Source organism: Mesoplodon densirostris, chromosome 16, assembly GCF_025265405.1.
Source record: "Mesoplodon densirostris isolate mMesDen1 chromosome 16, mMesDen1 primary haplotype, whole genome shotgun sequence".
Classification (NCBI taxonomy): Eukaryota; Metazoa; Chordata; class Mammalia; order Artiodactyla; family Ziphiidae; genus Mesoplodon; species Mesoplodon densirostris.
The window spans coordinates 10,437,637-10,461,788 of NC_082676.1; the positions used below are offsets into that span (position 1 = coordinate 10,437,637).

The 24,152-nt window shown below is 47.7% G+C and overlaps 2 protein-coding genes across 2 annotated transcripts in view; one reads left to right on the plus strand and one right to left on the minus strand.

Annotated features, from left to right (window-relative positions):
• Positions 1 to 233: 233 nt before the first annotated feature.
• Positions 234 to 1,012, minus strand: LOC132476889 (proline-rich protein 2-like). Its single transcript, XM_060079159.1, has 2 exons — positions 538 to 1,012; positions 234 to 361 (listed from the first exon to the last, which is right to left on the minus strand). The coding sequence occupies exons 1-2, from the start codon at positions 1,010 to 1,012 to the stop codon at positions 234 to 236; spliced, it is 603 nt and encodes a 200-aa protein (XP_059935142.1).
• ATP9A (ATPase phospholipid transporting 9A (putative)) overlaps positions 937 to 24,152 on the plus strand; it is a 134,627-nt gene continuing 111,411 nt past the window's right edge. The window contains exon 1 of the mRNA XM_060119944.1: positions 937 to 1,078. Coding sequence (XP_059975927.1) covers positions 1,011 to 1,078 — 68 coding nt within the window. The 5' untranslated portion in view covers positions 937 to 1,010. The remainder of the gene's footprint in view (positions 1,079 to 24,152) is intronic.

Sequence of the window (24,152 nt, forward strand, 5' to 3'; positions counted from 1 at the left end):
CTTTTAACTTCTCTCCCTCCTTCCTTCACCACTATTCATCTTCTTTCTGTTCTTAAAATTTTATCGAGTCCTTGGAAAGTTAGTGGATCCCGGACACTGTAGGAGAGGCTGTAGGTGCAGATGTTGGTCTGGGTGACTGAGACGGTACGTGTGTCAGCCCCAGAGGTAGGTGAAGGAGTGTGTGTGAGAACGAGGGTGTGCAGGTGCGTAAGTGCATGCTGTGCTTGTGAATCTCAGGGGTCCAGGTGGGAGAGTGAGGGTAGGGGATGGTGAAGGATGGTGGGTGAGGGAGTCCGGAAAGCGGAGTGAGGCAGTGTGGGCCCCGGTGTGACTGATTCCTGGGGGCACACGTGTGTGAGGCCTGAGATCCAGGGCGGACGAAGGTGACTCATGGGCGTGAGTGTAGCAGGGTGTGTGCGTGCAGGTGTACGTGTGTGATTGTGAAGGTCGGATGCTGGTGCGGAGTAAGCAGTTGAGAGTGAGTGTGCGTGTGTGTGTGTGTGTGCGGGTCGCGTGTGAACGTGCAAGGGTGAGCACGTGAGAGGATGGAGGCCGAGGGAGCGTGGCAGTGTGTGAGCGTGAAAGTGGTGTCGGTTGGGGGCGGGGATCGGGCGCGCGCGCGCACGGCGGGGCGTGGGCGGGGGGCGCGTGGCCGGGTGGGCGCGCGTGGGGGGCGCGCGGCGCGGGCCGGGGGCGGGGACACTGCGGCGGCGGCGGCGCGGACACAGCCGGCCGCCCCCCCGTGGCAGGCGCGGTGCGGGGCGAGAGGGCGCGGCGCGTAGCTCGGGCCCATGGTGCGCCCGTGTCCGTCGGTCGGGCCGCGCGGGCGGCTCCGCGCGTGGCCTGGCGCTCGCGAGCTCGCCCCCTCGCTGCGGGCCCGGCCCGCCCGCTGCCGCCGCCTCCTCCCCCGGGGCGGCGCGGCGCCGGCGGGCGGTGGCGCGGAGGCCGGACCGGGCGGCGGCCCAGGCGGCGCGGGGGGCACGGCGGCCAAGGCGGGCGGCGCGAGCGACATGACGGACAACATCCCTCTGCAGCCGGTGCGCCAGAAGAAGCGGATGGACAGCAGGCCCCGCGGCGGGTGAGCGGGACCCGGGGCTGGCCGCCTTCCTTTGTCCGCGCGCGGCCGGAGCCTGGCGCTCGGGCAGGGCGGGCCGGGCCTGACAGGTTGGCCGGCGCCATGAGCCGGTGGCCGGGCCTGGGAGGCGGGCGGGCGGGGAGGAGGGAATTCGGCTCAGCTCAAGCCCCCGCCCGGGCCCCCGGCGCGATCGCGTCCCTTTTGGGCCCAAGTGCCCGGCTGCCTCGCACCGATGCCCACCTTCCTTTCGAAACCCCGAGAAGCCGGGCCTGCCCAGCGCTGTTTACACGCGCGTGGAATTGGGATCAGCCTTGCCTCTTAACCATTTTGTTTCCTGATTACTCTTTGTCGTTGTAATTCCGATTCGGTCAGTATCAAACCTTGCTCTGCGCGTGGAGTCCTCGGAAGCCCGGATATGCTCAGTTTATTTGTCGGGGGAGGCATGGCTTCCTCCGCAGACCCGCCTGGGGGGTTCCCCATCAGTGCCTCCGGGACTCAACCCCCAGATGGCCGCCTTCCCCTCCCGGCCCCGGCTGCGCCCGAACTAGTAGCCGCAGGAGGGCGAGAAGGGCTCCTGCTGGTCGACAGGAGACCCCCACCCTCCACGGTTCCCCACAGTTTGAGAGAAGGAGCCCCCTGGCAGACGTAGGGGTTGCCACCTGCTGTGCCTTCCCGCATTGGCAGGCCCCTGGGCAGCCTGGTGAGGGTTTCCCTCACTTGGGGAGAGAGGACGGGCGGATGTTTTGCGCCCTGCCGTCTTCCTATTCGGAGGATGGCAATGACCTGTTGAGGTTTTAAGGGTCTGTGGCATCGCCTGCGACAGTTAGCTGCGGGGGGAAGGTTGAGGGGAGCTGGTTAAAATGCAGATTCCGCGGCCCCGCCCAGACCCGCCGGTCAGTTCTTGGGGGTGGGACCTGGAAATGTGCATTTTCCGAGGCTGCCCAGGTGAGGCTGTTGACGGGTGAAGGCTGAGAACCGCAGCTGGGCGGGGCCGGGCCTCTCGGACCCGCCCTTCCCTTTGGCGTCCTGTTCTCTCTGGGCCTTTTCCCTGTGGCGGCCGCTCTTTGCGGCGTCAGATATTTGATGGAGGGGGTGAGGAGGGTGAACAAGTAGGCTGGCTTCCCCAGGTGTCCGTCGAATTAAGAAAAATGAAGAATGCTGCCAGCTGCCATTTTGTGAGGTCTTTGTCCCTGTCTTCTTAAAGTCTTCCTTAAATCTCCCGGTGAGGAGGCCCCATTGATAGAACACAGTGGAGGAAGCGAGCCCAGCGAGGTCGAGGACTGCTGGGAAGATGCTGCAAAATGCAGATTGCGCTCAGGCTCTCTGACTCCAGAGACCGACAGCTCTCCACCCCTTCCTTCACTGTTCGCGCGCGTTGTAACCCTGACCACTCAAGGCTAAAGAACGGTAACAATTAACTTGAGCCCTATGCCAAGCATACACCCTCAGTCAATGTTTTTTTTCTCAGTAAGTGTTTTAATGAATTAATATGATCAGTGGACTCGAAGCTCCTCTAGTTATTAATTTGTGCCAAAAACAATTATAAAATGCCTACTGTGTGTGTGTGGGGGGGCTGTGTCAGGTGTCTGGGGGTGCATATACGAATTAAACAAGCCCTGACCACAGGTGCGCGCCTCCTGACCCTGCATTGGAATCACCTGGGGCAGCTTAAACAATTACCATCCCTGCCCCATTTTAGACCTTTGAAATAAGAGTCTGGGAGTGGGACCTGGCTATAAGCTCCCCTGATGATTTTAATGCGCTGGCATAGTTGAGAACCTCTGACTCAGTGCATGAGAAAAAAATGCAAATAATTATTTAAAAGTGATGATTACCGTGATAGAAATATGCACCGTTGTTACAGGGGCCCAGAGGGAGTGGTGCTGACAGTTGGAAAAAAAAGATTTCTGTTTGTTATTGGCATGGAAGATCACTCCTCCTTTAGAATTTGCCACTTTGGAACTAATTGATTTCCTAAGCAGTGACATGGATTCAAATTCAAATCATGTATCTGGAATTCCAGGTATTTGCCTATATGTTCTAGTATTTAATCTGCATTTTTAGGAGTAGGCTTGTCAAGTTGCGGATCTTGGTGTTGGGAAAACGCTTTTGGAAGCACAGAGAGATGGACAGGCTTCCTGTAGTTTAAGGCGGGGGTGGGGTGGGGGGCGGGGCGGGGGGAGATAAAGGAATAAGAAATATATTTGTGATGGATCAGACTCTTTGCTGGGCACTTGAGATAAATGGCTGTGTTTAAATCCTCATAACAACTGTGTGAATTTTTGGAGTTAGTTTCCTCATTTTATAGACAGGGAAACTAAGATTCAGTGATGCTAAATAATTTGTTGGAGGTCATAGGGATACTCAGTGTGAGGAGGTGGATCAACTCTTTTTACCTAATGGCTCAAAGCTGTAGGATGGTTGGGGGATTTTGTGGTTAAAAAACCAAAAACATAGGTGCCACAGGTCCCAGGAGACAGAGTATAATTAATGCTGGGGTCACTCAGCATATGTCGCCAAGACATGCAATTTATTTGCCGGAGGAATCCCGTAGACCCAGAGCTCTTTTCTCTCTTGAGAAAGTTACCACATCCTGATGTTGAGAAAACTATTACAGTGGTTTTGTTAGGACACAAGGCATTTACCTCACGTTGCTGGAAGCCATTTTTCTGACATCATGCGCTTTCCTTCTGGCTAAATGAAGTTCTCTTCTTGGTGAAACACAAGAGATTGGTTAGGAGCGTGGGCGTAGGATTGGAGAGCCTGGGTTTTCCACTCACTAGCTGTGTGACTTGGGGAAATTACTTTACCTTTCTGGGTCTCATTTTTTTATCTGTAAAGTGGGAGTAACAGTAATTATGTATACCTCCTAGGATTGATTTGAGACTTAATCCATGTTAAGTTTGGAACACGAAGTGCTTAGTACATCCTGGGTCTTTACTAGGACAGTTAGTGATAGTTAGGTCTTTGTGTAAGGTTTGCTTTGGGGGATCTCCGGAACGCTCCTTTGAGAGGAAGGACCTTTGATGGTAGCAAGTAAAGAAATATTATTGACTTCATTGCTCCTTCCTGATCAAATCCAGGAAATGATTAACTACATAAACTATTCCATCCAGGTATGTAGACGCCCTGGTGTGATAGATATTGTCGAAAGCAGCTCTGGCAGAACTGAGACTTTGCCTTCTCTTAGTAATAATTCGGAGTTTTGTGGCCAAATTGGACAAGGCTGCTTTGATTTTTGATGTATTTGGACTTGGGGCATTAGGAAGTTGTGGATGAATTGGGTTAAGAAAGAGCTGACTATTTAGGTACAGTCTATTTCAGCTTTTTTTAAATATAAATAACTTTATTCAAGTATAATTTACATCACATAAAAATACATCCACTGTTAATGTACAACTCAACTGATTTTTTTAAAGTAGATTTATAGAGTTTGTGCAGCCATCCCCACAATCCAGTTTTTGAACATTTCCATCAGTCCGAAAAGTTCCCTCGTGCCTGTTCGCAGTTCATCCCAGGCTGTCACTGATCTGCTTTCTGTTTTCATAGGTTTGCCCTTTCTGGAAATTTCATATAAATGGAATCATAAAATATGTTGTCTTTGTATCTGCCTTTTTTCACAGCATATTTTTTTTAATTTTAATTTTTAATTTTTTTATACAATTTTTAAAGGTTACTTTCCATTTACAGTTATTAAAAAATATTGATTATATTCCCTGTGTTGTACAGTACATCCTTGAGCTCATCTCACACCCGGTAGTTTGTACCTTTTGCTCCCCAGCCCCTATTTAGCACCCCCCACCCCCCACTGGTAACAACTAGTTTTGTTCTCCATGTGTGTGTCTCCTTTTTTGTTAGCACAATAGCTTTAAAGTTCCTTTTTATTGCTTAATAGAATTCCATTGTGTAGATATACCATATTTTGTTTATCTGTTCACCAAGATGGACATTTGGATTATTTCCAGTATTTGACTATTGTAAATAACACTGCTAAGAACATTCAAGTCTTTGTATAGACATATGCTTTTATTTCTCTTGTCTACTGTGAGGTTTTTTTTTTTTTTTTTTTTTTTGGCTGCGTTGGGTCTTTGTTGCTGAGCATGGGCTTTCTCTAGCTGCGACGAGCGGGGGCTACTCTTCGTTGTGGTGCGCGGGTTTCTCATTGCCGTGGCTTCTCTTGTCGTGGAGCACAGGCTGTAGAGCACAGGCTTCAGTAGTTGTGGCACGTGGACTTAGTAGTTCTGGCTCGCGGGCTCTAGAGCACAGGCTCAGTAGTTGTGGCGCACGGGCTTAGTTGCTCCGTGGCATGTGGGATCTTCCTGGACCAGGGCTGGAACCCGTGTCCCCTGCATTGGCAGGCGGATTCTTAACCACTGCACCACCAGGGAAGTCCGGCAGGTGGATTCTTAACTACCGTGCCACTTGGGAAGTCCCAGACCACTGTCTTTTCCCTCCTGTGCTTCAGTTTCCTCTTCCGTAAAGTGGCGACATAGTAAGAGCCCATGTGGTTGGGCATAATATATGCAGAGTAGATATGAGCCCTCAGAGAACGTCAGAAATTGTTCTTTGCACAGCCTGGAAGAGGGACCAAGCCTTATGCGGACTCTTGCACTGGGTAACACGATCTCCTCTTCTTTCTAGAACTTTGTAGAGAGTCTGGTTGAGTAAGAACTCTGGCCAGAAAATGGCCACAGAGGACTTGACTCTGCCAGAAGCTCTCTCAGACCTCAAATGACTAAATCTGTAGTGGCAGGGCCGCTGCAGGCCACGTGCTCCTTTGCAGAGGTGCTCATGCCATGCCAGGACGAGGGTGCATCAGTGATGTGAATTCGCTGTTGATGTGGACGAAGAACAGTGCCCGCGTAGGGAGTTCTTTATACGGATGTGTTTATTCAGTGGGAAGTTCTGAACTTTTTATTGAAGCTGTCACTTCTGATTTGTGATGTTAAAATGCCTGTCTCTCTTGACATCATGGAGGGTAGTATTAGGTATGCAATACAGTTGATTCTCATTACTTGCAGTAGTTCTGTTCTGTGAAGTCCCTGCCAGCACTGAATTAGCGAACAGTGAACCACAGCTCCTAGGGGGAAATATAGGGTTAGGTTCCTGTGAGCCTCGGGCTACAACATTTCAGTTGACTCATCAGTAGAGAACATTGTGTTAGGTATATTTCTGTTGAAAGAAACGGTGTTTAAATATGTTGTTGATTCATTAACATTGAGCTCATGACCAACAGCACTGCAACTCATGCCTTGAAGGAAGCTTATATGTAACACATGTATTTTTCTCCATGAGGCACAACACAGGCTTCTTGCTCTTAGGAATGCTGACAGTGCTGGGACCATTTTAAACAGTGAAATAGATAACAAAAAGCACAGAAATGCAGGACACATGGCACTAAACAGGCCATGAAGAGGACCCTTTTGTACAGTATGAGAGCGGAGACGAGAAGGCACATCCTCGCCCTGTTCAGCCTCAGCTGGGAATGTGTGTGGGTGACTCGGATTGTTTTTTCCGCTCTGAGCATGTCTGAATGACCACGAGAATGCCGTGAGCATTGATTTTCGAGGTTACGGATTTTAGGCAGTAGGTGAATTGGCAAAAACAAATATCACAAATCAGAAGGATGGGCTGTATGTAGGGGTGCGTGTGTTTTCAGTGTCTTTCTGTTGGCACGGTGGACGTGGTATTAGGTATGCAGTCCTAATACCTAACATTAGGTATTAATATTGGGGGGTGGGGTGTGTTGGGGGGAGCATATCGGGGGATTGTGCTGGTGACTGAAATGCATGGCCCCCAGCCCGTCCCCTCTCTGTGACGAGTAGAGAGTTGCATTAACAGCTCTCTGCTCCCTTGGATGAGTACAGTCAGAGCAGGCGTTGGTAGCGGCCCATCAGGAAGTGTTCTATGCATCCTCTGCCAGCCCAGCTGCACTTGTGCCATCCACTTCCTGTTACAGAATCCCTGCCGTGGGCCCTCGCCTGTACTGACCAAACCCGGACCAGGTGCTCCCTGCCCATGCCAGGCACAGGCAGTGACACCAGATGTGAAATTACAAACCCAGGTGGAGATGCTGAAGGGTAGAGCCTGGATACAGGCGCCACTCTTGCCGGGGCTTCCCTGAGGAAGGCCAGTGAGCCACCTGGGTGCCAGTCCCTAAGAAAGCAGGGTGGCCATTTGACCTTGACCTCGGCCAACCATGCAACAAGTAGAAAGGAGGAGGCGGGGTGTCGAATGATCCGTCTTTGGACTTTGGGCTGTTATTTCTCAGAACAGAAGTTTCTTTTAATATCTCTACCCAGATGCACGTGATGAAAGTCATTAACTAGGGCTGGCCAGACTTGATGGCCACCTTTGGGAATAGACATGAAGTGCCTGGAGCTTCCCTCCTAAACGTGAGTGGACTTTGGTTTAATTTAGAAAAAGGCTTATTGTAACATATTTTTTGATGACTTTTACCTAAAGAGATAGAATGGTGCTGATTGTTTTTAAAGCTATGGTTTAATTTAGAAAGAAAAAGATTCATTGTAACATATTTTTCGATGACTTTTACCTAAAGAGATAGAATGGTGCTGATTGTTTTTAAAGCTAACATCTTTTATTCATGTGACTTTGAAAGATTGATTTGGGTATTCAGAGCTTGGCCTGCGGGAAGCTTAGCCAGAGATCACTTTAGGTGGCTCGTGGCCAAACATTGAAAGGTTAGCAAATATGTTTATAGTTCCTTCTGTTTGTGCCAAGTGATACTTGTTTTCTCTTTGTAGTAGTGACAGGAAGTTTTCTTTTAGAATACATTTCAGTAAAAAACACAGAGTTCATTTAAAAGTATGAAGTCAGTAATAGTTCGTTAGGTTTGTAGACGTGCCCACGTCATGCCTGACATTTAGGAGGTGGTGGCCTGTGCTAATAACATGGTGCTGTTGGTCTAAAAATATAATGTTATTGTTACAAAGGGGAAAGAAAAGGGATAAGCTGGTTGTGCTAATAGATTAAAAATTATTTTTTTAAAAAAACTATTTTATTGAAGTATAGTTGATTTGCAATGTTGTTAGTTTCTGCTATATAGCAAAGTGAGTCAGTTATGCATATATATATTCTTTTCCATTATGATTTATTACAGAATATCAATACAGTTCCCTGTGCTCTACAGTAGGACCTTGTTGTTTATCCATTCTGTATATAATAGTTCGCAGCTGCTAACCCCAAACTCCCACTCCATCCCTTGCCCATCCCACCAACCCCTGACCAACCACAAGTCTGTCTTCTATGTCTGTGAGTCTGTTTCTGTTTCATGGATAAGTTCATTTAGGTCATGTTTTAGATTCCACATATAAGCAATGTCATATGATATTTGTCTTTCTCTAACTTATTCACTTAGTATGATAATCTCTAGGTCCATTCATGTTATTGCAAATGGCATTATTTCATTCTTTTTTATGGCTGAATAATAACATTGTGTACATGTACCACATCTTCTTTATCCAGTCATCTGTTGATGGGCATTTAGATTGCTTCCGTGTCTTGGCTATTGTAAATAGTGCTGCTATGAACATTGGGGTGCATGCATCTTTTTGAATTATGGTTTTGTCCGGATATATGGCCCGGGAGTGGGATTGCTGGATCATATGGTAGTTCTATTTTTAGTGTTTTGAGGAACCTCCATACCGTTTTCCATAGTGGGTGCACCAACTTACTTTCCCACCAACAGTGTAGGAGGGTTCCTTTTTTCTTCACACCTTCTCGGCATTTGTTATTTGTAGACTTAAAAATTCTTTTTATTTTACCAAGTTGTCCATGAAAAACATGATTTTTAAACGATGGTTAGTTTACCTAGTTCATCTGGGACCTTAACGTTGCTTTAATCATTGTCTAAAGTTTGAGAGGTTTGTGGGAGAGGACAGTTGGAAGGGGCCCCGTGGAAAGAAAGGCTTCTTGTGTGAGTTGGAAAGCTGGGTGGGCTGGAGACTATTGCCTTCTTCCAATTAGATCTCTGTGGCATTTGCCCAGTGCCAGGGAAGAGCCTGCTGGCTGCCCTCCCTGAGGAAGAAGAGGCCTATGGAGGGAACGGGGCCTGGTAGGCTCTCCCTCTCTTTGCTGCGCCATCTGCTGTGACACAAGATGAGGTAGGGTTTGGCCAGTTTAGACCTCAGGGATCCTCAGCCTCAGCGCTATTGATATTTTCGGTTTGACAGTTCTCTGCCTTGGGAGCCTGTCCTGTGCACTGTAGGATGTTGGGTAGCATCCCTGGCCTCTGCCCCCTAGATGCCAGTGGCACCCTCCCCCCAGTTGTGACAACCAAAACTGTCTCCAGACATTGCCATGTCCCCCGGGGGGTGGGAGGAGTAGGAGTGGGCAGCTGTTAGGACCCCCTGGATGAGTGGAATGCGCACATGCTATGAAAAGCCATACCCCTTACTGTCCTTAAGGTGACTCATCCTGTCTTTAAAAAAAAAAAAAAAAGAAAGAATGAAAAAAGAAAAACCTGCTGGGCAAGAAATTCATGTTTGGATTATGTTCTTAACTCTGAGTTCAGCTTCTCATTTAGCCGCTAAGGAAGTCTTGAGCTGTTGGAAGAAAGCGTTTGGGAAGTGTCACGGGCTGACGTGTGTCCCTCTCCAAATGTACATGTCGAGGTCCTAACCCAGCACCTTAGAAAGTGACTGTATTTGGAGACAGGGCCTTTAAAGAGATGATTAAATTAAAACGAGGCTGTTACGGTGAGCCCTTAACTAATCTGAGTGGTGTTCTAAGAAGAGGAGATTAGGACACGAAGAGAGATACCAGGCATGAGAGGAAAGCCCATGAGGACACAGGGAGAAGGTGGCCGTCTGCACGCCAAGAGAGGAGGCCTCAGCAGGTAACAGATCTGCTGACACCTTGATCTTGGAGTTTCCAGACTCCAGAGCTATAAGAAAATAAATTTCCATTGTTTAAGCCCCCCGGCCTGTGTTGTTTTCTTATGGCAGCCTGAGCAGGCTAACATACGAAGCATCGTGTGGTTATTTTGGTAGGTGAGGAATCTCTCGGTGTTTTTGGTAAACCTTTATTTTAAACTGATGATGAGTTCTTCAGTGCTTTTCTTTAGACAGTCCGGTCTCAAGAGTTCTCCATAAGCAAAGCGTTCTCCATGTTGCAAAGTCATGTCCACTAGAGCTGAATGCCACCCCCCACCCCCTGCAACCTAAAACACATGCCACATGCTCCATAAGGTGGACGCGCTGTCCCCAGATGTTTCCTTTTGCTTAAAGAGTTTACAGGGGTCACATTTCAGGTTGTGCTTTGGATGGTTGGTTTGTTAGTTCTTGTCACTTGGATTGTGCTAGATTAATTTGATGAGAATTATAATAGTTGCTACCCCCTATTGTGTGCTGATGAGGTGTCCAGTGCTCTTCTAAGAGTTTTACGTGGATCATCCCATTTCATCCTCCTGACAGCCCTACTTTACAGGTGACAAACTGAAAACGGTTTTGGTTTAGAAAACTTAAAAGCTCATTTCAGTTTTTTTAAAAGGCTCATTTTACTTTGAATTTCTGCAGCAAATTGTATTTTGCAACCTGTCTCTATGCCCTTTCTTTCCTATTTGAGTTTTTTTGTAATGGCCATTTAGAGGAAGTGATTTTTGTTGAGGGAAGAGGAATTGGGGGTTTGTGAGCCTTCAGTGATTTGGAGGTAAATATGTGTGTACTCCATTGTTCCTGGTAGAAGCAGAGAACAGAAAAGATGTGACAGAGGAAAATTCTGGAAACTTCAAATTATCCCAATCACTGTAAATCCATCAGAAGCATAATATCTGTTTTCAGAGTTAGTTTCCATATTGATCCTTTTTTTTTTTAAATTCACTCTTTCTGTAGGAGAGACATTCATGCTAATGAGGGGGGGAGTGCAGAACATCTATTTCTAAAATGTGTGTACTCACCCTGTAAAAGGAAGTGATTTGAATCTGAATACTTTTTAGCTTTTATACAGTCAGTCCCCATGAAAGTGCAAAGAAAATTTAAAACTGGAGAACCTCCCCCGCCCCCATCCTCTCCCCTCTTTTTTCTGTTCTCCAGATTAAAGGCAATTAGAGGCTCTCATACAAGGAATGACGCAATTGTGTCCTGGTAAATCAAAGGACTAGGCAGTAAACAGATAACACCACTTGTCCCACCTCGCAGGGTTTTTTTCCCTAAATAAGCTGCTTAAAAAACTATGCATATATACACATCCATACATATATATACACACACAGGAAAGTGCACAAATCATAAACGCACAGCTTGATGAATTTTCATGAAGTGAACATACTCCTGTAACTGGCAGCAGATAAACAGGCTCTGACCTCAGAAGCCTCCTCTTGCCTCCTTCCTCCCCCGTCTTGATCTATATCCTGACTTCTAACAGAGATTGGCTGGGCCTGTTTTTGACCTTTAAGTAAATGCAGTCATGTAGCAGGTACTCACTCATGCCTGTTAATTCTTGCTCCATGTTTTGTTCATAAGGGTTGACCGTGTTGCATGTTTATTGTAGTTTGTTCACTTCTGTCCGCCATATGAAGTCAGAGTATGAGTAAGTCATTGATCCTTGAACAATGAGGGAGGGGGTTAGGGGTGTTGACCCCCAACCAGTCAAAAATCCAAGTACTGGTACTGCTTGCTATCTTTGCCTCAAAAACAAAGGAATTAATAAATGACTCACCCAAGAGCAGAAGCTCAAACAGTTTGAATAGAATAAGGACTCAAACCCTAGTTCTTTTGATTTTACATATTGTGATCTCTAATCAAACACAAACTTCCCCAAACTTAGTTAATTTAAAGATCTGTAAAATGAAAATACAGGTACTTTATTTATTGAGAAAAATCCACATATAAGTAAGTGGACTGGTGCAGTTCAGACCCATGTTGTTCCAGGGCCAGCTGTATTCTGTGACCCCTCTATCCCATCTCTCCCTGATGGACAAGTGGGACGTTTCCAGCTTGAGGTCTTATGAATGGTGCTGCTGTGGACCTCCCTGAGCTTATCTTGAGGACATGTATTATGTGGCTTTGTTGGGCCCTTGGGGATATTTGTGTTTAGCTTTAGTAGAAATTGATAGTTTTCCAAATTGTACGAATTTATGCTTTTCCAGCCGAGAAAGTGCCAGATGCTCCACATCCTTGTCCACACTTGGTATTTGTCATTTTTCATTTTAGCCATCCTCATGGGAGCACAGTAGTATCACAAGAAATTATTATTATTATTATTATTATTATTTTTTTTTTTTGCGGTACGCGGGCCTCTCACTGTTGTGGCCTCTCCCGCTGCGGAGCACAGGCTCCGGACGCGCAGGCTCAGCGGCCATGGCTCACGGGCCCAGCCGCTCCACCGCATGTGGGATCTTCCCGGACCGGGGCACGAACCCGTGTCCCCTGCATTGGCAGGTGGACTCTCAACCACTGCGCCACCAGGGAAGCCCAAGAAATTATTTTTTAAAAATATTTATTTGAAAAAAAATTTACTTGAGAGAGGCTTCATTTTCTTGCTCTGAAGTCAAGTTTTAGACGTATAGGATAGCCACATCATGGTAACCCTGAACCTAAACGTGGCAAAATGATTGCATCACAGCGGCCTTGCCTTTCTGACCAAGTACTCTCTTTTTATTTTTACTTTGATTTTGTTTTGCCTCATGATAACTTTGCACCATAGCTCACACTAGCTCAAAGATTGCAGTCTCTGTCCTAACACAAATCCTTGTTTCTACCTTGATTCCTCCCAGTATATTCTGCAGCTTGATCTTTCTTTCCTTTCCTTTTTTTTTTTGCATTTCTTATTTTTGATATTTTTTAATTGAGGTAACATTGGGTTGTAGCATTATGTAAGTTTCATCTGAATGACATTATATTTCTATTTCTGCATACATTACAACCAAACACCCTCTTCTTGAGTAGTTTTCATCATAAGGGAGACAGTAAAAAAGTATAAAATTTACTTTCTTTTAATTGTAAAGTGAGTGCCTGTGTATTAAAAATTGGAGAACAGAGAAAACTGTTGAATGAGTTACTGATGTAACTTTCCCTTCAAAGGCAACCACAGTTAACACAAACCTTTTAGCATATGCTGTTTTCTTCCTGTCTTGTTTCCGTGTGTACATTGTTTGATGAATTATAACCATGTAGCACATGTGTTTTTATTTCCTGCTTTTTTTTTTCATTCAGCATTTTAATGTAAGGCTTTTTTTTTGTATCATGATGTGCTCTGTAAATGACACTTTAAGTGGCAACATATTATTTCTTTGAGAAGACACCTTTAATTTACATAACCAGGGCCCTGTATTTTTACAAGTTGATTCTTATTGTCACTTGATAAATAATGTATTCATTCTGGACGCTAGCCCTGCAAAGCAGAGGCACGCCAAAGACACACAAAGGGAAAGTTGAGGGAGGCCCAGGCCTGGGTCATGGTGACCTCATATTTGCTCCTTGGCTGGAGATGCTCTCATTTCAGCCCTCTCTGCCTCCCAGCTGCTTCCTGCTGCATCACTGAGGTTTCTTGTGTTTCCAGGCTGTTGCATTAACTGGGGCTGAGCCTTTGTCGGTCACTAATATCCCCTGAGCAGCACTGGGCTGTTTTGTGCCCAGTGATGGAACTAGGGGCCTGGGGGACCAGGGCTTGTTAGAGAACAGCCCCTGTACAGTCAAGCCGGAGACAGCTGCTGCGGCCCTGCAGGTACCTGACCCGCTCAGAGCCCTCTCCAGCTCTGGGGCCCCACACAGGACTTTTTTTTTTGGCTGCATTGGGTCTTCATTGCTGCACGGGGGCTTTCTCTAGTTGCAGCGCTTCATTGTGGTGCACGGGCTTCTCATTGCGGAGCACAGGCTCTAGGCGCGTGGCCTTCAGTAGTTGTGGCGCTCGCGGGCTCTAGAGCACAGGCTCAGTAGTTGTGGCGCACGGGCTTAGGTGCTCCACGGCGTGTGGGATTTTCCCAGACCAGAGCTCGAACCCGTGTCCCCTGCATCGGCAGGTGGATTCTTAACCACTGCGCCACCAGGGAAGCACCCCACACGGGACTTTTAAACACTAGCATTTTATTTTTTCTAGTATAAAAGTAATAATTTCTGTTAAAGAAAACTAGTGATTTCTCTTAGAGAAAGGTTAAAGATGCAGTAGCCAGAATTTAAAGCCCGACTTCCTATTAACATTTAGGTATGTTTCCTTCTGATCTATCATTTTATCAGATGGCTGTTGGGTGACATTATTTTCGTTGGTTTTTGCTGTTAGAAATTAGAACTTAGGGCTTCCCTGGTGGCGCAGTGGTTGAGAGTCAGCCTGCCGATGCCGGGGACATGGGTTTGTGCCCCAGTCCAGGAAGATCCCACATGCCGCGGAGCGGCTGGGCCCGTGAGCCATGGCCGCTGAGCCTGCGCGTCCGGAGCCTGTGCTCCGCAACGGGAGAGGCCACAACAGTGAGAGGCCCGCGTACCGCAAAAAAAAAAAAAAAAAAAAAAAAAAAAAGAAATTAGAACTTAGTCTACAGAGGCTATCTTTCTTCTTTCTTTTTTTTTAGCCATGCCATGCGGCATGTGGGATCTTAGCTCCCTGACCAGGATGGAACCCGCACCCCCTGCAGTGGAAGTGCGAAGTCTTAACCCCTGGACCACCAGGGAAGTCCCTAGAGGCTATCTTGATGCATAAATTTTTGCTGTATCTTGGACAATTAATTTCTGGAAGGGCTCTGCCATTTTACACCCCATGAAAGCCAGTATGGCCCTTGTTCCAGGGTCAGGATAATTTTGCCTTTTGCCTAGCGCATACCCCCGAGATTGGGAAAGTTTAAAAAAAAGAGAAAGAAGTAAAAACACATGCTTTTTTTCCTTTCTTTGTCGACCACAAATCAGGCTTCCTGTTTATTAATGTGTGAGCCAGGTGGAGCTGGAGGGCAGAAGGGGCCTGTGGTCGATTGAGGACAGGCTTACTCCGTGGTCACGCTCTGTGGATGGACTGGGGGAACCGAACACCTCGCAGTGGTGTGTGTTTGGTGGCTATGCGAGAGAATGGAGTCTGCAAGCATACAGTAAATGTTTGTTGAACGAATAAAAGGCTTTCTAGATCCAGTTTCTCGTGACAAAGCTGTGTGTAGACAGCGGGGCCAAGGGCACGTCTGCTTCCCTGCAGAGGAGGTTGAGGGTTGTAGTGGGGTCACGTTCCCCTGCAGCAGCATCTTTAGGAGAGGTGTGAAGTGCTCCCTGTGAGGGCCCTGCCACGCCTGAGCTGCCCTCGGGCCGGCCCCTCAGCCCCTCTACCACCTGTTTCCAGAGGTAAACTCCTCCTAAGCGACAGGTGTTGTAAGTTCTGGCATCTTACAGGTCCCCTGGGAAACATCCCCCATGGCCTTCCCAGGGCTGTCTCGGTGCCAGAGCCACACCCGGTGGGGCAGCGCCTTGGCTGGGCTGCAGCCCAGGTCTCCAGGGGAGCACGGATGGAGCTGAGTCCGGTTAGGAGGCGGGTTCCTGGTGGAGGGCTGGCTCCCCGCGGCCTGGCTTGGCTGCCGAGGACCTTGAGGGGCTGAGAGCCTGGATTCAAGCACGGCTGCCTCTGTCTACATTGGCCTCCTCCTCTCACTGGCTGTATGACCTTGGGCGAGAGAGTCCAGCTCTCTGAAAAACGGGTTCAGGGCTTCCCTGGTGGCGCAGTGGTTGAGAGTCTGCCTGCCAATGCGGGGCATGTAGGTTCGTGCCCTGGTCCGGGAAGATCCCACATGCCGCGGAGCCGCTGGGCCCGTGAGCCATGGCCGTTGAGCCTGCGCGTCCGGAGCCTGTGCTCCGCAACGGGAGAGGCCACAACAGTGAGAGGTCCGTGTACCAAAAAAAACCAAAACAAACAAACAAAAAATGGGTGCAATGACAGTGCTCGGTGGGGGGTGTGAGGACTGCAGGAGCTGATGCGTGTCAGGTGCTTAGATCCCAAGCGTGAGACCCCCCGGGAATTACAGTAGCAGTGATAGCCGTTGTCAAGGACGACAGTGGGGTGGAGGGAGGAGCCATGCAGGCCTGGGCGGTGGCACTGGGGACCCTCCGTGTGTCCTGCTGTGTCTCTGTCATCGGGTTCCTCCCTAGGTGGTCGTCTGAACAATTCAGAGGTGGCTCTTGGAGTCTGCTGTAGTGTGAGGTCTTCAGGCGCCGGTTAAGAGCGATCGCTCTCGGGCCCACCTGCTGGACGCACAGCTGACCCTGCCCCCCACCAGCTGCAGGACTCTCAGTGTGGGAGGGGGAGGATGAGCGCGCCCACGGAGTGGGGGTGTGGGTCAAGGGAAGTAATTCACATTGACAGCCGCCACACACTGAGCGCTTCATACATGTTCTTGCTTATTGTTCTGATAGCTGGGGAATTGCCTTCCATGTAATCATTTAGCTCTGTTCAGTTCTCTGGCATTCTGTGGGCTGCTGCTGGGTGCTGCCACACCAGCCCTCTTCTAGAACCCGTGGGCAGATGGCCTAGCGAAAGTGTCCACGTGTGAGTAGGGTCCCTGCGTGCTGGGTGCCTGGGGCATGTGAAGGGATCCACGCAGAGCGACTGAGCACCTGCTGTATACCAGGCCTGAGGTGAGAGGCGAGCAGTATCTGGTCTCTGACCCACAAGCTTGTGGTTGAGATTTAAGGCTGCAGACTGAGAGCTGTGTGCTGTTTGGGTAGCAGTGTGGGGTTTGTTTTTTTTTTTTGGTTTTGGTTTTAAATTTAAAAAGTTTAATCACAGGGTCACATAGTTCAGTGTTTTTTTTTTTTATAAGTTTATTTATTTGTTTGTTTTTGGCTGCATCGGGTCTTTGTTGCTGCGCGTGGGCTTTCTCTAGTTGCGGCGAGCGGGGGCTACCCTTCATTGCCGTGCGTGGGCTTCTCATTGCGGTGGCTTCTCTTGTTGCGGAGCACGGGCCCTAGGCGCGCGGGCTTGGTTGCTCTGCAGCATGTGGGATCTTCCTGGACTAGGGCTCGAACCCGTGTCCCCTGCATTGACAGGCAGATTCTTAACCACTGTGCCACCAGGGAAGTCTCAGTTCAGTGTTAAAAGGTACAGAAGTGCGTACATTACACACTCAGCCTCCCTCCCACCCGCTCGGTTCACCTACCCTGTGCCCCTCCCCAGGCAACCACTCATCAGTTTCTTCAGTGTGGTTCTGGAGAAACTAACCATCTACCAAAAAAAGTACAAGTATTTTATAGCTATCTATCTAGACAAACATGCATGGATGTTTCCCTTTTTTATTCAATTGTTAGTACACCTTACACACTACAACCTATTTTTTTCACTTAACAATACACCCTGGGCTTGTTCCATATCAGGACATAAAAAGCTTCTTTATTCCTTTAAATTTTTTCTTTAAACTGGCTTAATAGGATTCCATCGAATAGATGTACTTTAAGCAGTTTACTACAGATGAGGTTTAGGTTATTTCTAGTTTGCTGTTACTAGCAATGTTATGGTGAATGGTCTTTATCCCCATTTTGGAACATATGGAACATCTCGAAGGGGAATGGTTGGGTCAAAATGAATGTCCATTTGTAATTTTGATAGCTGTCGCCAGGTTTCCCTCCCTCAGGGTAACACTGATTTAGGCCCCTCCCAGCAGTGAAGCTGCCTGTTTGGCCATCCTGACCAAGCACAGGTGTTGTTAGGCTCTTTGATCTTCATCATCGTGCTAAGTAAAAAAATTATCTCAGTGTGGTTTTAGTTTTGCCTAGTACTTTAAAATTGAATCAGTTGCCAACATTTAAAAACTGAGTGTTTGCATCTCACAATCTATGTTTTGTCTTTGTCTTGAAGAATTGGATGGTCTCCTGGGCTTATGTAGAATTGTATCCTGGTAGGATCTGGGGGCAGCTACTTCCTTCCCATGGGATCTGGTCTCCTCAGTGTGCCCCACCCCACTGGATCCTGTGTTTATTTTTGTTCACTTATTGTTTTCTGTTACTTGCTGGGCTTCTGTAGATTTGAGTTTGCCAGTCCTGGTCTAGAGAGAAACAGGTGAGTAAGTCTAAGGGAGAACAGAGCTGCTTCCTCTTCTCTTCGGGAATAACAGAGTTGGGTTTTGACGGATAAGTAGAAGTTGGGTGATGGGCTTGCCTGAGCAAGTCTGGTGTGGATGAGTCTTGCACAGCGGTTGCGAGTTGGAGAAAAGTGAAACAGCCAGGGAAGAACTAAAAGTGCAGAGTTCTGGAGCTCACTTGCCTTGGCTGCAATCGGTGGCTTGACTGTGAGGACCTGGGATGAAAAGGTAACGGGGTGAATTTGAGTTCATAATTATTGAATCGTGGGGTTGGATGCAATGTGAGAGGTCTCATGTGCTCTGAGCAGAAAGAGACCAATAGGGGAAGACTTAAGGCACGAGAAATAGGGAGAGGCGACAGTTTCCATCATCCGTGACTGCCCCCTACCCCAGAGAACCAGAGTTAACAGTGTGTGTGTGTGTGTGTGTGTTTCCTAGTATTTTTTCCCATGCGTATATCAGCATATATTATTTTTATTAAAATATAGCACAATAAATTGCTTATCTTTTGCTTGCTTTTTTCCTTCCGTTTTATCACTTGGATCTTGTCCTGCCAGTGTGTGCATCTCTACCTTATTCTTTCCAGACTACAGTCCGCTGTACAGGGGTCTTGCTGTAATGGGCATTTGGTCATTTCCAGGGTTTTGCTCTCTCTCTGTATTGCTGCTGCCGGCCTCCTAGTGCATTTCCCGTTGGTCACCAGTACCACTATTTGTGTCCTTCTAGGTAGACTTGCTAGGCCAGAGGATCTGAGCTTTACGGTTGAAGAAGTTGCTACATTGACTTGGCTTTTTTCATTGGTAAACAGTAGTCCCACCTTATCTGAGCTTTCGCTTTCGCTTTCTATGGTTTCAGTTACCCGTAATGAACCTGAAAATATTAAATGGAAAATTCCAGAAATAAACAATTCATCAGTTTTACATTGTCCGCTGTTCCGAGTAGCATGATGAAATCGTGTGTCTTCCTTAGTCCTGCCCTGGACATGAATCATCATGCCTCTGTCCCGCATATCCTGCCGGTCGTCACTCCTGCCAGTCGTCACTCCTGCCAGTCGTCACTTGGATGGGTCTCCATTATCAGATCAGCTGTCCCAGTATCACAGGGCTTGTGTTCAAACAACCTGTATTTTCCTTAATAATGGCCCCAAATAGTGATGTTGGCAGTTCGGACATGTCAAAGGGAAGCTGTGAAGTGCTTCTTTTAAGTGAAAAGGTGAAAGTTCTCGACTTAAAGGAAAGAAAAAAAATCGTATGCTGAGGTTGCTAAGATCCACGGTAAGAATGGATCTTATATCAGTGAAATTACAAAGAGGGAAAAAGAAATCCGTGCTAGTTTTCGTGCACCTCAAACTGCAAAACTTATGGCCACAGTGTGTGATAAGTACTTCAGTTAAGATGAAAAAGGCATTAAATTTGTACAGTAAGGTATTTGAGAGAGACCACGTCCATATAACTTTTATTACAGTATATTGTTATAATTGTTATGTTTTATTATTGGTTATTGTTGTTAATCTCTTACTGTGCCTGATTCATAAATGAAACTTTATCACAGGTGTTTGTGTATAGGAAAAACACCGTACCGATGGAGTTCGGTGCTATCCTCAGTTTCAGGCATCCCCTGGGGGGGGTCTTGGACCGTATCCCCTGGATAAGGGGGACAACTATAGTCTTGTTTCTTCTCCAGACAGTAGCATTCCTGTGGCCAGAGATACTTCAGACTTCAGTGAACTACTTCCTTCTTTGCATTCTTTCAGATCCTAGATTTTATATTCTCCCGGTTTAAAAAAAAAAAATCTAGCCACTTCCCTGTTTCTAGAACAAAGAGCAGAAGTTTCCCTTCATACCTTCCCTTCCATTCCTTCCAGTCCCCGCCACCTGCCCCCAGGCATCTGTACTTAACAGTTTGGGTCACGTCCTTCTAGACCTGCCGTCCAATGTGGTAGCCACTAGCCACATGTGGCTGTTTTCATTCATTAAATTAATGAACTAAAATTTAAAATGTGTGTTTCCAGCGCTCAACAACCATGTGTGGCTAATGGCTGGTGTGTTCGATGGTGCAGCTAGAGAACATCTCCCTCTGCACAGAAATGTCGGGGACAGTCCCGCTCTGGAGCAGCGTTCTCAGACTCGGGACGGTTGGCATTTGGGGCCAGATAATCCTCTGTGTGGGGCTGTCTTGTGCGCTGCAGGATGTTTAGCAGCATCCTTGGCTTCTACCCACTAAATGCCAGTAGCCCTTCCCTTCCCTGGAACTGCAGTCATGACAGCCAAACATCTCTCTAGACGTTGCCAAGTGTACCCAGGGGCAAATTCACCCCCTACCCCCGTTGAGAGCTACTGCTGCAGACTATTTTCTCTATATTGCTTTTTTTAAAATTGGGGTATACTTGATGTACACTATGATATAAATTTCAAATGTACAACCTAGTGATTCACAACTTTTAAAGGTTGTGCTCCATCTGTATTTATTATATAATACTGGCTATATTCCCTGTGCTGTACAATAATACATCCTTGTAGCTTACTTATTTTATACATAGTAGTTGGCACCTCTTAATCCCCTTCCCCGTCTCTCCCCTCCTCACTGGCACCCTCTAGTTTGTTCTCTGTATCTGTGAGTTCTCTATGTTGCTTTTAATTTTCCTTTACTTTCTTCCTGGATCTTCCCGCCGTCAACACTGAGACTCTAGCTTCCTGGACTCCGGCTTCAGGGAAGGTGGCTACGTCATGCAGGCAATTTAGCCAATATTTACTGAGTGCCTGCTGAGTGGCACCAGGGCGGAGACGATCATTTCTTTGGATGCCAACTCCTTGTCGCAGTAGTTACGTTCTCCAGAAACATTGTTCCCTTGGCGTGTCCCTCTCTAATATTTGCTTTTCCTTTCATTTGGCCAGATTGTGTGAAAACACTGCACATCTGGTTGGCAGGCTATTGGCTATCAAAACCTTTGTTTGTTTTAGAGTCAAGTCATAAGGAAGTCCATTTTGGTTTCCTTTTGTTTAAATTGTCTAAGCTGGAAGCAGTGTAGACTAGATTATTTCTAGCCTTACATCTTAACCTAGTTGAATAGCTGTTGCTATTCAGGTGAGAAAATTTTCATGTTTTCTTTTTTCAATCTGGAAAAATAACTGAAGAGAAATAATATCTACTTTTAATTGAATGCCTGTTATGTGCTAGGCATTGTCTTACACCCTTTATATATAAAATCCGTAGTCTTGGTAGTAATTCAGCAAGGCGGGTCTTGCTGTCATTTTACAGATAGGGAAAGTGGGAATCACAGAAGATGAATTGTCCAGGGGCACACAGCTGGTGTGGAGCGGGGCTGGGATTTGCGCACAGGCCCATCTGGTTTAAAAGCTGGTGTTTATTCCTCTAGCCCACGTGGTCCTGCTGTTCTGAAACTGTGACTCTTGCTTGTTACTTCTTTTTCAGCCTCTACATTAATTTCTCGCACTCGGGGGCTCTATCTGGTAGCCCATCTCCCCAGCCTGTCTAGAATGTGGGATAGGAGTTAATTTGTCTGGGAAAGTGACAGCTCAGTTTGGTGTTGAGAAGCAACAGCAGGGTGACAGCTGCCACCCCACAGCTCCAGGCAGCTCCCCCGCTTGGACCTCCAGGGTGCTGATGTCCACCCCTGGACAGACGGGGTGTGGCGGCAGCTGATAGAAGAAAAAAGAGTCGTGGGTATAAATCCAGATGTCACGGGGGAGCCTGGCTGCCGTCTCTTCTGCTTTAACTGACCTGGGGGCCGGGGCAGGACTTCGTCATTTGTAAATTTGCCACCAAGCCCAAGGCTTCTACTGCAGGACAGTAGTTCCCCAAATAGCAGATGATGGCTCCAGGTGCTACAGTGATCCTAAGTAACTCATGGACAGGAACTAAATCACGTTGAGATGTATAGCGAGACACTTCCTTTTTCAGTTTTCCTTTTAACCCTGTCAGGGCCCAGTTTTGAATAGCAGAAGAAACTGGCAAGCAGGCAGCGGGCTGGGGGCTGGGAGCCACTGTATCTGGAATTTAGTAACATTTGCTTCTCATTGTGTTGATTTTGATGTTTACCTTCTATTTATGGCAAGTGATACTGGCCATAAATTATATTTTCCATTTATGATAGTGGTTACCTTTTAAGACACATTTACGTACTGATAAATAAAATGCAAGTCAGGAGTCCTCAACCAGGGCACAATGGCATTTGAGGCTGCATTGTTCTTTGTGGTGGGTGCTGTCCTGGGCTTTGTAGGATGTTTAGCAGAATCTTGGCCTCCTCTACCTACTAGATACCAGTAACTAACCCCCTTCTCCCTGTTGAGAATCGCTGATTTAAGGTATGCAAATTGAGGCAACCTTATGAAGTTAGAAAGTAGAATTAGTTGGATATGGTAGAAATCCCGTGTGTGTGAAAAGGGCTGAAGTTTGGGAAACTCTTTAGGCAAATTGCCTTCAGTTGTGGGGTCCACTTGCTGATGTTCCTGTGGCATTGAGGTTTGTTCAAGAGCGAGATGCCTTTCAAGGAGATGACTTGAAAGAGCTGCTCTAAAGCAGCACCGTCTAGTAAAACCTCTGCCATGCTGGAATGTTCTGCATCCGTACCATCCAGTCCATAGCCACTGACCACCTGTGGCCATGGAGCACTCAGAATGTGGCTGCTGAGAATGAGGAATTTAACTCTTTTATTTAAGTAACTTAAATGTAAAGCCACCATGTTGGACATCACAGCTCTAAAGAAATCAGTGTGCAGACGTCAGGATGATAGACTGCAGGCTTTAAAAGCTTAGAAGTGAAGACACACAAACCAAGAGGAATGCATCTTTAAGGACGGTCCAACCACGTGGCAGACAGGACTATCAGACAGGAGATTTGGGGCAGTGGTTAACTGCACCCACTTAACATGGGCTTTAGCAAAGTAAAATAAAACCAGTGTACTGGTGCCTAAGACTTGAGAAGCCCAGGGAACCGACAGACCTACACTCGCCCCCGAGGTGGGCAGGAGCCTCCTATGGTCTCTGCATCCTCCTTGTGACTCCATTTTCAGGCAGACTCTCCCTAAACAGGAGCAAGGTGGCTTCCTGCAACTCCAGCCTTGTTTTCTGCTACCTTAACAACCCCAGGGTGAAGAGCATGTCTTTTATGGAATTTCTAGCAAAAATCCCAGCCAGGCCTCTCATTGGCCCTTTCTCTGAGCCCATCACCATGCCGAGGGCTCTGCTTGGCCAAGCCTGGATCCTGGGCTTGTCATGCCTGGAGCTCAGAGGTGGGGTTGGCCTCAGGTGGAAAGATGGAGGGAAATGGACTTATTAAATTATGATACAAGAGTAACTAACTGTAGGCTATAGAAGAAAACTGTATGGTAGCCTAGGCTAAGGGACTGAATCTGAGGTGGGACACACTTGGACGGGGGCCCCTCCCTAAGGCTGGGGTGCAGACCTGGTTGGAGACAGTATAGTTCAGGCCACTGGATGGCAGGACCAGAGTTGGTCTGCAGGTGGGACAAGCCAGAAAGCAATCCCAGGGGTACCGATGGGGTGGCAGGCACAGCTGATGGTTGACACATTGGGTGTACAATGGGAGTGAGGGCACCGGAGCTCACAGTGTCCCTGGTGGGACACTAAGGGCCACAGTGACAGGAGGACCTTGGGAGACAAACCTGGGGGTGAGGGGATCAAGGCAGTGGTGTGGAGGAGGCCTGGGGCATGGGATGTCCATATCAAGAGGGCCCTGGGAAGGTGACCCCTGGGCCACAGTGGGGCTTGAAAGCTTCGAGGTACAGCATGTGCTGGGCGCCTGGCTGGCCAGAACACCATTCGATGGCCTCACTCAGCGCACTGCTGACCCGCCCACTGTGCCACAGCCTGGAAACCACAGGTGAGCTTTTTCCTCCGGTGGTGTCCCTCCAGCGCCCTCTACTGAGAAGGGTTAGCATTTCACTGACTGTAAAGGAGAGGCAGAAAGGAGTCTGTCCACCTCCCAGAGCGGGCATGGAAGCACGGTGACTGGGGAGCTGGGAGCCAACGCATTGATGTGAAGATTAATGCATGAGTGTGGGGGCAGGGCAGCTGATGTGCACACAGAAGAGCTCCGGTT